The sequence below is a fragment of the Lemur catta genome, chromosome 8 (assembly GCF_020740605.2).
Source record: "Lemur catta isolate mLemCat1 chromosome 8, mLemCat1.pri, whole genome shotgun sequence".
NCBI classification, from domain to species: domain Eukaryota; kingdom Metazoa; phylum Chordata; class Mammalia; order Primates; family Lemuridae; genus Lemur; species Lemur catta.
The window spans coordinates 22,472,957-22,490,146 of record NC_059135.1 but is presented as its reverse complement, the minus strand read 5'-3'; the positions used below and the strand labels follow the sequence as shown (position 1 = coordinate 22,490,146).

Here is a 17,190-nt window from a genome sequence, read left to right as displayed (position 1 = left end):
AGATCTTAAATAGATGTGGCAAGAACTAAGTAATAAATTAACACTTTTAAATACTGTTACTCCATTGAGAACTGTATAAGGAAGGTGGAAACAGGAAGGGAACTAACATTTATTTTGTTCTAAGCACTATGCTAGGCAATATGTATGCATCTTTTCATTTAATTATCATATTCAAATGAGAAAACTGAGGAACAGAACTTAAGCGATTTTGACTTTCCCTTCTTGGTTGCAGTGCTAGTATCAAATTTCAAATTATCAGATTTCAAAGCTCAGGGTATTTTTACTATCTCATGCTGCTATGACTAGAAGAAAGAATGTTGGAAGTATTGTTTTTATAATCTAGAAGTATACATTCTCATCTAGAACACACAGGCTAGATTTGGGTTGCAATCATAAATCAACATTCTCAGGCAAAATTTATATTTCTGGATTCATAATCTTTCAATCATTCTGTCTCTCAACTCTATTTTTATCACTTTGCTTTCCCCAAACCATTTCTGACTTTAAGCTCAAGGCTTATGTTTCTTGGAAACACAAGAGCTACTTAATACTCTATGATTGTTTTACATTTTTTCCTGGGTAAAGTGATAATCAGAAAACTGTAAATGGCAACAGAGTACAAACATTATAGACATATATGGATTTTCAACTGTGTCCTTTGTATCTCACTAATTTTATTACATTGGTTTTAAAGGACTTTTTCTACTTTACAAACTAGTTGGCTTAAATAGTCATTTGCAATTACAATTAGAAATGATTTTTAGAAAGAAAGCCATTTGAGGGCTATCATTCTATGTTTATCTATGAATGTGACATTCAGAAACATACTATAGCTTAGGAGCTTCAATATCTATTAATTTGAGAATTATATATTACTGTTCATTTCTTACTGAAAAATCTAAGAATTTGCAATTCAGAAAAAAATGTTTCAAAGTCTTCTTTGGCATTGAATATCTCTTACTAAGTCATATTTTAATAGATTAAAATGTAAATGAACTGAAAAGTTATGCTAAATCTCTCCCTGATTAAAATTTAAATTAGATATTAAAATTGACATAAAAGTAGCTCAGCAAATACTATGGTTTTAAGTATTTTTTCAATATTTTATATTTAATAATCAACCAAATGTAACAGAAGTTTCTACTCTAGTAATACTATTAAATAAATAAACAATTAGATAGCTACTTAAATTATGATACTGATGATCTTCAGTAAAATCACAGAGGAGTTGATAACCTATATTGTGGCCTCTGATGTATTTATTTTATATAAGTGATAGTTAGATTTTCTTAATTTTTAAGAGGCACTTGAGCCAAGACACTAGTTCTTAATTCACTCCTTTTCCCTGAGCATGATAGGCCTGTGTTTGAAGCATGATACAATTTTAATTACAAAGATTTATCATTATGACATGTAATTTCTAAGTACATGAAATGACAAAGAAATGCATAGATGTGAAGTTCAGCGACACATTCACTATGTGAACAATGATATCAATGACAGAGTCTGCTCCTTTCTTCATTTCATTTTTCTCCCCATGCTATATAAAAGATATGTCCATAGGTATGTCAAGTACTACTTCATATCTTTTCCACTTTTGGTTTGCAAAACATACTACACACTACTCTGAACAAGAACACAAAGCTCATGTCAAATTAGATAATATTTTATAAATATTTGGGGACTTTAGATTACAATTGGATCATACATGAATTTTAGTACTTATGTTGTTTAATTTTCTTCCCATTGATGAATGAGAATGGATATCTAAATATAGAGAGAGGCAAAAAATTTTTAAAAATATTTTTAATTGTTACCATCATCTTTCTAGTATCTTGAATCAAATCATAATTTTGGAATAATATAGTTGAAAGAGTACTAGACTAAGAGTAAGACAAAAAACTCATCTTGAGGCCGGGCGTGGTGGCTCACACCTGTAATCCTAGCACTCTGGGAGGCCGAGGCGGGTGGATCGCTCGAGGTCAGGAGTTCGAGACCAGCCTCAGCAAGACCCCGTCTCTACTAAAAATAGAAATAAATTATCTGGACAACTAAAAGTATATATAGAAAAAATTAGCCAGGCATGGTGGCGCATGCCTGTAGTACCAGCTACTCGGGAGGCTGAGGCAGAAGGATCGCTTGAGCCCAGGAGTTTGAGGTTGCTGTGAGCTAGGCTGACGCCATGACACTCACTCTAGCCTGGGCAACAAAGTGAGCCTCTACCTTAAAAAAAAAAAAAAGAAAAAAACAAACTCATCTTGAATAAATTATTAATCCCTCTGGGACACATTTTCAAGATGAGAAAAAAAGGGATTAGTCAATCTCTAAATTTCCTCTCAATACTACTCATTCTATTATTCTCTCCAACTTTGCTTTTGTAGAGTAATAGATTAAGAGAATTTTGCTGTTCTTTAATCCCAAAATATGTACTAAATTTAAATGTCGTACATTATTTCTTTATTTATAGGTTTGAAACATACTTGTTTTACTAAAAAAGTGAGCTCAAAATAAAATAATATAAAATATATTTACCTTTAGGAAACACAAACATTCTGGAACTAATTTCAGAGAGTTAGAGAGTTTGTAAACCTAAAAGGAATTACATGCCTTTTAATAATTTTAATGTGTTCTTCATCTTCTTATCAAAAATAAGTCCCAGATACTATTATTCTTCATGAAGGGAATTGAGTCTGATAATTATTAAAACCCAAAGAGATATTTTATAAAATTCTTCTGTACAGATGCACACAAATTATGTATATATTTTAAGGAGGCAAAAATCATCCATTATTACTCCAGCTACAGAAGAAAAGAATCATAAATATTTTATTTAAAATATAAAGTATAGATCAACTTAGCCTGTCTTCTTATACTTAGACATTTCAAAATGGTATACATTCTTTACCAGTCGTCAAAATAAGGAAAGACTTTAGTAGTTAGTATTCTGGTCCTTATATAAAAATTCAAAAAGTAGAAAGGCTATATCTGTAATTAATATATGAGTAAAAATAATTATAGACTCATCTTTTCTAATATCTCCTTCTAATACAATAAAATATTATTTCCAAGAAATCAATAATTAAAGTAATCTCATAGACTTGAGATCTTTCTCGAGTCTACTACTTGTCTTATATTGGTCTTCTTCCCTTTCACCTCATCCACAAAAAAAGCCTTGAAAAATAAAAATGACAGTAATAAGATTTACTGAAGACAACACCCCTCAAGGAACAAAACACACACCAAATATAATTACTCATCTGTTCCTTTGTATTCCAGGGTTAATAAAGAAAAGGCCAGGAAGTCAATGCCTAATTAGGACATTTCAATCCATTTTGTTATTATACTGTACTATTTTAGTCCCCAATATCTGTAGAAATAAACCTAAGTAGCCTGATAAAATACTTTTCAGTCTCATAATAATTTAATATACAATCTTTATCTCTTTTAGAATCATTTTATTTCCTAGATAAAAAAAAATCTACTCTAAGCAAAGTCTCATTAAGATAGAAGAGAAAAACTGCATTGAAGAAGTGACACCTGGACCATATGAATAATGTCATGCATCCTCAACTCATTCACACATAGCAGAGGATGACACAAGTTCAGTGTCACATGACCTCCATTCCCCTCAGAATCTCCACAGCATGTGATAAAGGGAAAATCTGGAATTACACTGCTTGGCTTGAAATTTGAACCCCATAAATTACTACATGCCCTGTGGCATGTTTCTTAATCTTTCAAATCTAATTTAAAGTAGTTTACTTATCTTCAAAATAGAAATAATAACGGTAGCCTACTGCGATGGTGAATTTTAGGTACAGAATACACTCCTCCTCTCCTGTCATTAGATACCAACTGCAGGCTCCTGTTGGACTCCAGCAGCCCCTTGGTTCTCTGGACTTTGGCCTCGGACTGAGAGTTACACCATCAGCTTCCCTAGCTCTGAGGCCTTTGCACTTGAATCAAGTCATGCTACCAGCATCCCAGGGTCTCCAGCTTACAGATGGCCTGTCTCGGTACTTCTCAGCCTCCATACTTGTGTGAACAAATTTTCCTGATAAATCCCCTCTTACCTATCTACCTATCTATCTGTCTATACTACTAGTTCTGTCTCTCTGGAGAACCCTGAGTAATATACTTAGTAATTGGGGTTATTATAAGGATGAAGAGAGATAATGTTTATAAACTACTTCTACATAGTACATGCTTATTAATTATGGATGTGATCATTATTATTTTTAACAATGGTATAATTATCCTGGGTTTTATTATGTCATATATATATTGTGCTTTCTAGGCTTATTATGCTAAAAATGTAACTGAAGTCATTAAAGTCAAAGGCACAAAGCCTAAAAGAATTTTGGTTATTTGAATAACTTAAAAATTAATAGATTTTTTAATTGGATTCTTGTTAGGATATCACCAGATATATAATCCTACCCAATAGCATCCCACTGAACATCAAAGAAGAACGTTTAGACAATTGTGGACACCATTAACATTAAAATGCATTCCTCTTTGTGTCAATAGTTGCTAGAATATTATGAGGCTGTCATTAAAAATAAAAGACCTATTAAAGTTTGAAGTCCCTATATTTCACATATAGGTTGAAAATCAAGAATGCTTTTTTTGATATCAGCTTTTTTCAACTACTAAGTCCACAAAAATCAAACCTTTAATTTTCAACACAAAGCAAATGAAACTGAATAAAGTGAATGGTCTTAGAAGGAAGACAAAGATTATGGATCATCATTTTTCTTTACTTTTTCCTATAAATATTCTTCAAAATGGTTATGGTTATTATGATTCAATAATCAAAACAATTTGACTTGGCTTACAACAAAATTATAGTGGGAAGATATAAAATATATTGTAAAGATGGATCATAAAGTATTAAGGGGAAAAAAGACAAATATTATGAAAGCTAGAGTAATATAGAAATGTGTTATACTTCCAGGTAGACTGATAAAGAAGATAGATCCTTTTTTCACACTGATATATAGTAACAATCCTCAGATCCAGTTGATGCATATTATTAAGAGAACAAAGTTTAAGGGAAATTCCTCAAATAAGTGATTTTTTTTTCTACCTTTAAACTATATCTTCATCTCTTTTGCCAGTAGAGTCAATAAATCAGCTAGATCTCAGAGGAAAAACACAATCATTAAAATTTCCTGGTTAGTAACATTTATTATACCAAAAATTATTGGGACATGAAAATTCTCATTTATCTATTTCCTGATAGATATAGATACATGGAAAATTGCATTAATCACTTATGAAACATTTGCCATTTTTATTTCAACCTGTTTTATATATTTCCACAGTACACAGTTTTACCATTACAATAGCAACTATTATGCTATGATTCTAGGAAAATAAAAAGTTTGCTGAACTTCCATCCTCTTTACATATTATTATATTGTATTAATTCTAAAACATACATTTTTCGTATTTAATATCTTTAAAATTCTGATTCATCTTACAATGTTTTACATTTATGTTGGGACTTTTACTTTTTCTCTTTTTAGTGTGGCCTATTGACAACAAGAATTTGTTTCTTAAAATGGATGGTGACTTAGATTTGTTGAAATGTGGTAGATCTATTTGAGAAAACATTTTATAGAATGGCTTCTTTGGTGTTACCTTGTTGTTAAAAATAAATGTTATTTTATAAAAAGAAACTTTTAACATGAATTGGGAAATCCTAAAGATATAGGCAGTGTCCAAGCGAGAAATAATTCTTAGCAGATTTTTCAGAACAGTTTCTCTGTTATATAATCATATTCTCCTAGTACTTACTTCTTTCAATGAAGCCATTAAAAAAATAGACTTTGGGACCTATTTATAACTACAGTAGATAATTATACTGTGGAAACTGAAGGTAAAAGTAAAAATTCCATTTTTAAAGGGTCATATTTCTGACCAAAGGAAAACCAAAATCATAACAACTAGCAGCTTACAGCATATTTAGAAGCACTGCAAGCCATCCAGAACCCTGCCGACTCGAATATAAAATATAATTCATTCCTAAATCATAAATGACACATTTTATGTTCTACAACTTGATGCTGTAAGTCTAACATGCTTTCAATAATTATAAAAATAGACTGTTCCTATTGTTTTGTATTTTTTTTTACCAAAAGCATATTTCTCCTCAAATAATAATAAAAAACATTTATTTCAGGAACTGCGTTTAATGCTATATATGTAATTTATTATTCAGCTTTCATAACCATCTTACAACTGAGGGTTCTCACTATACTCATTGGAAGGTGAGAAAACCAAGGCTTAGAAAACTGAACAACTTGCCTCAGAACAGGATTTGAATTGAGGGAATCTAGATTCCAGGCCTGTGCTGTGATTCTCCATGTTATTCTGCTTGCAAGTCTTCACCCGCTGCACTGGATTCCATAAAACTTGCCGTCCTTTTAGTGTCGCCCTGTTTAATATGATTGCCACTAGCCAAATAAGGCTATTTAAATTTAAATTAATTTCAATTGGATAAAATTAAAAATTCATTTCCTCAGTCACAGCAGCTGCATTTCAAGTGTTCAATAGCCACATTTGACTACTGGTTATTCTTTTGTGAGGCACAAATTTAATATTTCTATCATCACAAGAAAGTTCAATTGGACACTGCTGTTTTAGAGAATAAAACAGATTAAAATGGAGGTTCTTGATCCCACAGACATGCTTGACTGTAAAAATAATAATAATAATAACTAGGAAAATACTTTTCCATTGCTTTCACACTGCAGCTGAAGGGTAAATATTTGTCAGGAATATAATATTTACTGAGAGAAGACAGGTATGTAAAGATAATTTAGAATAGCTCATATCTCAGCACAATGTCTTGAATACACAAGTAGAACAAAACAAAACTAATAAATATTTGAATTGGTATCACTTCCCAAAAGAATCCTGAACTTTTACCAGTAAAATTGAGTCTATTAATAAATGTTCGTGTATTATGGCTAGGAGTTTAGTAACCTTGATTTTTAAAAAGTCATAGTTGAATGGAAGTGGCTATAGAATGAGTTAATAGATTTGTTGCTTTTAAAGCAAATACAATGTTTACAATATTCTTGGCTAGTGTCTTTGCTTGTATTTCATTGTCACTTTACCATCCTTGATATATTCAAATATTACACAACAATCAAAATTTTCAAAATCCTTTCTAAAATACAACCCTACAACCCATTGCTAATGTTTGGATTGTTTATATCTACAGACAATTTAATATATCTCTGACTATGGTCTTGCCTGGAGAAATTATCTTAAACATTATTTGGAAATGCCACAATATGAAGAAATGGCACCATATGAAGAAATGGGAAGTAGATCTCAATTCAAACACAAGGTATGTCTTATTAGCCATAAGACCTTACGCGTGATTTCCTTAGATGTAAATTACAATAAAGATATTTGCCAGGTCAGCATTGCAGGCTGTGTGTGACACAAATAAAGAAAAGGAAACTGAAGGCATTTTGCAAAGTGTAAAATTCCATAACATATGGGTTACTCTAATTATCATACCTTTGGTAAACATTGAAAGAGAACAACATATAGCCTCATTTCTGAACTCTGACTAACTGAGGGTTTTAGGGTCTGCCAAGCTTGAAGCTGCCTCCTCTAACTAAACTAGATATATTTATGTACTTTTACATTGCAATAGAGGTGACAGATTCCATGTACTTGTCATTCCTTCTAAAATACAGATTCAGTTTCTTCCCAAATATTATTCCTACTCTTTCCAGTCTTCTGTCAGAAAATCAGAAAGTTCAATGACCCAATAATTCTGGCACCAGCATTGGTATTCCTTCCTTGGTAACTGGAAATGGGTGCAGGGAATTTGTCAGTTCTTTACAGTTCAGTGTCTACAAGTCAGACAAAGCTAATGTCCTGGGGTGAGGGTGGGGAGGTAGGTATTTTGATATATTTACTCTTTTCCCCAGGATAAAATTATGGGCCCATGGTGATAACTAATCAGTTTTTCATGCTGTGTTTGGGACCCTGAGAAGCAAAGATTCTCTTTAATTTTCTAAATTCTACAAGCAGACAGGCATGCTTTCTCAGTAAATATCAAATGAGCTTTAATAAATGGGTTTGTGGGCCTTAAAGTTTTTCTTTCCTTAGGATATATATGCTTAATCACTCATGGAAGGGAACGTGCAGATCTTAGTGTATCTTGGGAACAGGAAAGAATGATCACAGGGAGTTAAGGTCCCAAGTAGAGAATTTTCCTGAGAGACTGCATAGTGCTAGGCTTCCCTAATTTTTTCTGAAAGATGCTATAGGGATTAAATAGAATGTCCTTCAAAGAGTGGAGCCTTTTCAGGGTCCCTGAAAGGGATATAAATCAAGGAGACTGCATTTTATGACCCGAGCAGATCATCTTGGCAGTCATGACTGAGGACATGTTAGCAGAGGAGAAAGGCTGATTTTACTCCCTGAAAACCCCACCTTACTACACCTTTAGGTTTAGTTCTCTACAGACAGTCTCCTCTCTGATACATGGTATAGCAGGAGAAGAAATTCTCATTTCCTCTTCATTGAGTTCCATAAGTTCACTCATCATTTCTCTAAAGAATCAGTTCTCTGATCATAAGTCCCAGAAAAGTTTGCTGAAATGGCCATTATAACTCTCTGATCCCATAATTATAACATATCCTCTTTTCAAACATGTTTCTATCTACTCATATTAATACATCATTGTGGTTTTCCTTCTTCTAGTCAATACACACTGTATGACATGACAAACAATATTCTTTAAAAACGATGAGTGTATCATTTCTAGAAATTGTGGACCCAATCTAAAAATTGACTCCTTCATAACAATGTGCCGGTCTTTTCACTGATTCTGTCTGACTCATGCAATCTTCATTATAGATTAGTTTTGATATAATCATTTTCCAAGTAATTTATCCTTAAGCTAGGAGTATTCTTGGAATCTTTTTTTTTTTCTGCAAATATCACAATATGCTGAGTAGTTCTTCTAATGTAAATATTAGTAGTACCTTTGTCAACATTCCATTTAACAACAATCCCTGAACTAGCCCGGTTGAACTCACTCAAACATTAGTGAGACCTTTCACAGAGTAGTTGAAGAATGCTTAGCAACTCTAGTGTCAGAAAAAGAACTCAGAATGAAAATGTCTCTTGTGTAGGTCAAGACAAATGTCAGGGCCAATGAAGGGTGAAACATGATGATGGAGATTTGAAATGAAGGGCCAGGGCAACAGGTGCTTGGCAGGAGACACTGAAAGACAGGAGAGAAGTGCTGTGAGGTGGCGAAGACCACACTCTTCCTGGGAGCAGACAAAGACAAGCCTCAGGCTTCTCACTGCCTGAGAAAAAGATCTTATGCACAAAGTAGTATCAGAAGAAACACTGAAATTTGGAGCTTTTAAATTTATTTATTTATTATTTCGTTTGGTCTAAACAGGTCACACCCAAAGCCCCAGTAAAGTAACAGGAATCTATTTGAATATGCAGTAGAGATATCATAGTTTTCTCAATGTGTAGTAAAGTAAAGGAAAGTAGAAAAGAAAACAAGTAGAGGAAAGAGAACTAAAGTTTCCTGAGCACACCCAGTGAAAAAGGTGCTGTAATTGACAAGTTCCCTGCTTTATTTCTTTAATGCCCACAGTATTATGAGGTAGGATTTTCTTCACAATTTTCAAGATAAAGAATCTGAGTCTCAGAGAGACACCCAGACTATAAGTGGTAGACAAGGCATTTGAACAAAGATTTTTCTGATTTCACATCCATGCTCTTTGACATACATTGAGTCAATGACAGGACGCCTGTCTGTTTTGACATTAAGTTATTTATTTGACCATTACTGAATAAAGCTGAGGAGTTTTGAGGAACTCAAACATGAAAAGGTACTAGATTACTTTGATGTACTATTTTCATTAATAACCTAGGCACATTTGAAGGCAGTCATTCAACTGTAATGTTTAGATGCCACATCTTTTGAATTTTATATCATTCAGACCTGTATCTCCTGGACTAAGCATTTTATTTTATTTTCAGTCTACCAGAATCCAGCAAACTTCATATATTCTTTTCATTGGTATTGAGGACTCCCAAAAATAACTTTAGTAGTTTACTTTTTGTTCAAAATTTTTATTTGTCCATACTTCAAATAATCATCAAGAGGATTCTGTACACAGTTAACTGAACAATTATAATGTTCATAAAATATGAAATAAATGCTAACACACATGAATGTGTTAGTCTGAAAATTAGAGCATTTAGCTAATTTTTAGAAAACCCAAACTGTATATTTGTATCATCCCAAATTTCACCTACTCAAAAGAGATATTCTCATAATTTATAAAGTAAAAATTTAAATATTTAAGGTGAAATTTGGTATAATAAATATATATGTATTAAATTTGTACCTAGGTTATCATACCTATTTATTATAAATGAAATACAAATAGATAGGAACTTAAGTATTTCTCAAAGATTCCTTCATATCTATAGTATAACGTAGAGATGAAATTGTATTGTCCACCATTAGTAACAGATGAAATGATTTAATAAAATATAGAAGGGAGAAAATAATAGTGGTTTTTATGCCCCATATAATTTCTTTTAGAGTTTGGCCAGACTAGTAGGGACTAAATAAGTAGAAGCTTATAGACTTAATTAAAGTTGTAAATATAATATTAAACATTGATTTGAATTTTAAATAGTGAGGTTTGGTTAAGAAAAAGCTGATAAAAAATCAGCAGGACATCATCATCGGGAATTATTAACAGGAAGCACGGCCACATGCAAGTGATCTTAATAGAGAAAGCGATGTACTCCTCTGATGGAGTAGTGACATTCCCAGTGGTCTTGACATACTTGATTACATGATATGCCTCAAGACACACACTGATGCATGTATCCTTTCTCCTCTAGCCAAAAAAGAATGAGCCAATGTTAACAGGACACCTAGAGGATATCAAGATGAGTTCCTCACTTCCTTGCATATTGTGTGGCCTATTCTTAGTCTAGGGACCTGCCTCTTCTCTCTTCTACGTCACTCTACCCATAATGGACCAGGGAAATGTGAGTGGCAGAAATAAAACAAGTTTTTTAGTTTAGCCAGAAAATATGTTTAAGTGTGTTTCTTGTCTTTGGGCACAACCAAAATGAAAGTATCTAGGTAAGGTCTGTAGTAATGTTTTTAGCTATGGAATAGCCTTTGGTCTGCATCAAGATAATAAGAATGTTTAAGGTGGGAGTTAATTTATGCATGTCTATGTAACATCCAACCATTAACCATTGTATATGACAGTCCTCATTGTAAACTGAATATCTCTTTTACACAAAGATAAGAGTTTTCAGGAAGCAAATGTGCTGTTCTAAAGCCATACTGATCTTTGACAAAGCAGACAAAAATATACAGTGGGAAAAAGACACCCTATTCAATAAGTGGTGCTGGGGAAATTGGACAGCTACATGCAAAAGAGTTAAATGGATCCTATCTCTCACTATACACAAAAATTAATTCAAGATGGGTTGAATTACTTAAATATAAGACCCAAAACCATAAAAATTCTAGAAGAAAACTTTAGGAAAAATTCTTCTGGACATTGCCCCAGGCAAAGAATTTATGACTAAGATCCCAAAAGCAAATACAACAAAAACAAAAATAAATACATGGGACTTAAATAAACTAAAAAATTCCTGCACAGCAAAAGAAATAATCAACAGAGTAAATAAACCTACAGAATGGGAGAAAATATGCACACAAACTATATGTCCAACAAAGGACTTATATCCAGAATCTACAAGGAACTCAAACAAATCAGCAAGAAAAAAACAAGTATCTCCATTAAAAAGTAGGCAAAAAAGATGAACAGACATTTTTCAAAAGAAAATATACAAAGTCCAACAAACATATGAAAAAAATGTTCAACTTCCCTAATCTTCATGAAAATGCAAATTAAAACCACAATGAGATACCACCTTACTCCTGTCAGAATGGCCTTTTTATACTTGCATGTTTCCATGCTGGCTCCCAGTGTGCTGTTTTCATTCTCACCTCAACCTAAGGTGTATTTCTTGTCATTCAATCAAAACTTTATACATTCTTATCCCATCCCTTTTCTTTTCTCCACAAGATGATAGTTAACTAAAAATTATTTGCATCAAATAAGTGTGAAGAGGTTAACTAGATATTGTGCTAACAGTCTTGGGAATATATCTTTAATTAATCAGAACAGTGTTTCTCAAACTTTAGTAATCATTAGAATCACTGAAAGGATACTTAAAACACACATTCTGGGCCCCACACCCAGAGTCTCTCATTCAGCAGGTCTCAAGTGAGGCCCAAGAATTTGCATTTCTAACAAGTTCCCAGATGATGCTGATGTTGCTGGTCACTTTAAGAACTAAGATAAAAATTTAATATGTACTATAGTAGGTTAGACAGTGAGATATTTGACTAATCTGCAGAGTTTCTATTTCCCCTCATATTATACCAGGTAAATCTATAATTAAGCCCAACCTGGTAGCATTGCACTTAATAGGACATAATTAAAAAAAAAAATTATCAGCTTGCTTTGCATGACATATGAACAAGCAACATGAAACAAATATCTTTCCGATGCACAAAAACAATCTTATCTGAAGTGAATTATAATGTTGTTGCTTTAATCAGATTACCCAGAACATTTAGCTCTCTAAGATATTACCATAGAGCACATTTTATCCCACATTCCTCTTCATATGAATAATTAGGTATTTACTGTCCTTTCTTACATATTCTTGCACATAAACATAATCATGTTTGCTGTGTAACTTCTGATTCTTACAATTGGAGTTACACTATTGATCGGATTACCTAAAGTAAGTACAATGATCCTAGACTGTCTCTCTTACAGTATAATTCTGGCATATAATTGTCAACCACCTAATAAATAAAATATCTGGAAAATCCCCAAATTATCCCAATTTTCCACCATTTTTATTGTAGTTTGCCTTAATTCGTATTCAAAAAGGAATTAATTCTTGAATAAGTTCTTATTTTTCTAAACAATCAACTCATTATCTTAATCATTTATTAACTACCCATTTCTATTACTGCACAAGAAAATATCAAGGCTTTCTAGCAGAGCAAAAGGAATAATATTTTTGAAATAATAGTGTTATATTTTGGTATCACACAAGTTAAACATCTATCACAATCATAAATAATACATGATATGAACTCCCTCAGTAGATAAGGTATGTTTAAATGTGGTGTGAGGCCGGGTGTGGTGGCTCACGCCTGTAATCCTAGCACTCTGGGAGGCCGAGGCGGGTGGATCGCTCGAGGTCAGGAGTTCGAGACCAGCCTCAGCAAGAGTGAGACCCCGTCTCTACTAAAAATAGAAAGAAATTATCTGGCCAACTAAAATCTATATAGAAGAAATTAGCCGGGCATGGTGGCGCATGCCCTGTAGTCCCAGCTACTTGGGAGGCTGAGGCAGAAGGATCGCTTAAGCCCAGGAGTTTGAGGTTGCTGTGAGCTAGGCTGACACTTCGGCATTCACTCTAGCCAGGGCAACAAAGTGACACTCTGTCTCAAAAAAAAAAAAAAAAAAAATGTGGTGTGATTTTGAGTAAATAACTTTTTGAAAATATTTTAGTAGTACTGATATTATATGTAGAAATAAATAAGAGAATTTTAAAAACTAATGTTCTTTGTGGAAAGATTCTTCAAGTAGCATATGTTATTTAACAATAACAGAATTCAAGTATTATGAAAAGTTTGAAAACAGTTATTCTTTTTTTTCCTTTAATGTAATCAGAGAAAAATCATGAAGAAAACATAATACTTCCTATGCAGGTTTTAACTGGATCAAGTTACAATATTTTTAGATTCCTAATTTCCATTATTCCATTTTTTTCTACCCATTTCATTTCCAAGATTCTTTTTCCAATTATTATTTCCATGTAAGTAGCAATTTAGTCAAAAACCCCATTCTTCAGTAAGAAAACTATGTTAAAAGAAAAAAATAAAAATGTTGCTGAAGGAATCTATAAATTCTGAATAATTTGCATTTACCATCTTTTCAATTCTATGGCAATCATGCCCAAAATAAATAACAATCAGTATTCTTTTTCTCACTCAAAATATCCCAATTTTATCTCACATGTCTGGCTATGGAGCTATTTCTAACTTAGAAGTATAAATTTTATATCCATCATAAATATAAGAAATGAATAATTTCAATAACCTAAAAATATTAATCTTGTTTTTTACTTAAAATTTTAAGATAACACCTCAAAAATGCTTAATTTTTCAATGTCAAGCACAAAAGCAAATCACATAACCAAAATGTTTGTACCCTCCTAATATTCTGAAAAAAGAACAATTAACACTGAGTAAACTCAAAATACATATAAAATCACTGAATATTTGGATGTAAAATACAAAGATTATATTAATTCAGGTTAAATTAATAGCATAAAGTCTGTAAACTCTCTTATCTCACTGTGAAGTAAAATTAATTACAAATCAGCACATTTTGATTACAGGTGTACAAGACAAAATTCATGATTAGAAACCTTATGCCAAAAAGCCTTCCACCAGAGCTTTATGAACTATGAACTATATGTGGAACTGCAAGAATCAGTTGCAGAACATATTCCTACAAAGTGTTTTTGTAGCAAGATGATAATTTTTGGTTGCTAGCATTATGTATCTCCAATCTTAGAATAAATCACTCTAATGATATCAAAGCATTCTGAGAATGAATTACTGATGGCATTTGGTAAGCTACTGAATAAGAGAAATAGAAATTAAATAAATTAGATATGTTTTCCACAAATAAGGTGATTGTGCAGAAAACTAAAGATTAGTGGAACTAGATATATTGGCTTGGGTATTACTAAGCTCTAAAGAGAGTTACTGCATTACTGCAGCAATTTGATGATATGGTCCACTGTTCACCTGAAACCACCAAACATAGCATTCTCAAACGTGCTTCATATCTCAGTTTTCAGTCACTGATCATTTCCTTAGAGTGTACTTCTGTTCAGCTGAGATACAGTATTATGGTATCCTTCACACTATACTTAAAAAAATCTGTAAACAAAGGCAAAAGCATCATAGGGCACCATTTCTCATAAAATGAATAAATAATACATGTTTAAATGCTTTAGAGTATTCCTCAATGTAACACATACTACAGTAACCGCACATACACATGTGTGTGTGTATTATATTATGTTGATGATAAAAGTATATTTGCTATTTTGGACATTTTCCTTACCTGTCAAGTTCTTTAATCCCAGTTCTTGAAGTCCAAAGTTTCCATCTTTTCTGTAATTTAAAAATATTGCCAAGGCATATCGATCCTCATAAAGTTTTGTCCCACGAATAATGCGTAAATTCTCCAGAGGCAGGTAACGAAATTGATTAAGAGCCACTAACACGTAGCCTGTGACTTCTCGAATAGACTGCAAAGAAACAAACAATTGCCTGTGTTAAAAACTTAATCTGTCAGTATGCATATGTAGTCATTTAGATAAAAATGAGGTATTTAACTCGAATTTCCACCTTTTAACTAATTTTCATATCAGATTCTAAATAATTGCCTTGATAATACAAGATCAAAAAGGGTTAGAATCTCATTTGAAGTATAAGTTGTATCTCTTTTAAAGAGTCATAAATGTGCTGATAGTAAAATAATGGACTTTGTTTTATGAGATATTCTTCATATCTGACATAATGCATACAGTTAAAGGAATAAAGACCTTGTTCATTGGCAGACTACAATGAGGTAAGGACACATAACAATCAATCAAATTTTACACAAAAAAGCAAATTGTTAAGCTTATCACAAGTAAAACAAAACTGCATTAGTTTGTAGACCGTGAGGCAGATTTAAAACTGCTATATTGGTATTTAGTGCTACATTTCTCAAAGAACATTTGCCCTGTATATCTCTGGAGAATAGAAATATAAACAACATGTATTAAAAACTGATTATTGTCTCTAAATTCATTACAACCAATTTTTTATTTTTACTGTCTACCATTTAAATTTGGTTCTCTATGAGTTGATTATGTGAAGTTTTGTGATATATTTTAAAACAAAACAATATCATAAAAAGGCTTTGAATTTCATCTAAAGTTATAGTTTTTCAGTAAGATGAACAATATCATTGTGACAGTAATGAATATACATATTAAAATAATAAAAACTAAAATACAAGAGTATGGATGTATTTGATAGTACTTTAATACCAATTTCATGTTATATTAAACCTTTTAATTTCAGATACTCCAAGGTTCAGTCCTTGGCACTTTTTTCCCCTGTCTAGTCTCACTCCCTTGGTGATCTTACCCAGTTTCAAAGTTGATAATCTCTCCCCTCTCCCCTCAACTCCAGACTCACATCTAGCTGGCTACTCAACATCCTCACCCGGATATCTAATACGCTTTTCAGATATACCTGTCAATAGCTGAACTCCTATTTTTCTTCCCTCACCCCTACAGCAGCCTTCCTCATCTCAGTTGAGGTCAATTCATCTTTTCTGATTGTCAGGACAAAATCCTGGAGTCATCTTTGACTTCACTCTCATACGCCAAATGAGATCCATCCTATTCTAGTTTCAAAATGATCAGGAATTCAACCACTTCTTATGTCATTCATTGCTACCATCTGAACCACCACCATTCCTCATCTAGATTATAGCAATAGGTCCCCGTGTGTCTGCTCCTGATCTATTATGGTGGATTCTCAATTGATTCTAGCCCAGATTCTTTTAAAACATGAATCAAATCATGACATTTCAATGCTTAAAGCCCTGAAACATCTCCTAAGTCACTCAGAGTAATAGACAAATCCCTTTTAATGAAGAGTCAAAATCTTTATCCATGCTTCCAGTGAGATAACCCATTGCCATACGTGGCTACTAAGCAATTGAAATGTGGCTAGCATGAATTTAGATGTGGTGTGAGTATAAAAACACACTCTGGATTTTGGAGATTATATGTTGAAATTCTAACACTGAGTTGGGATAAAAATGCATAGTAAAGTTAATGTCATCTGTTTCTTTTTACCTTTTTACTGTGGCTACACTAAAATTTTAAATTACATTGTCATGGAACTCATTATAATTCTTTTAGACAGTACTTCACTATATAATCTGGTCATCAGTTCTCTTTAAACTTCCCTTTTTAACTTTCCAC

General features: G+C 32.6%; 1 protein-coding gene across 4 annotated transcripts in view; it reads right to left on the bottom strand.

The window, feature by feature from the left end:
- Window positions 1-17,190, bottom strand: part of ERBB4 (erb-b2 receptor tyrosine kinase 4) — a 1,045,679-nt gene that overhangs the window by 464,741 nt on the left and 563,748 nt on the right. For all 4 annotated transcript variants that reach the window (XM_045559045.1, XM_045559047.1, XM_045559044.1 and 1 more), the window contains exon 3: window positions 15,267-15,453. In XM_045559045.1, coding sequence (XP_045415001.1) covers window positions 15,267-15,453 — 187 coding nt within the window. The remainder of the gene's footprint in view (window positions 1-15,266; window positions 15,454-17,190) is intronic.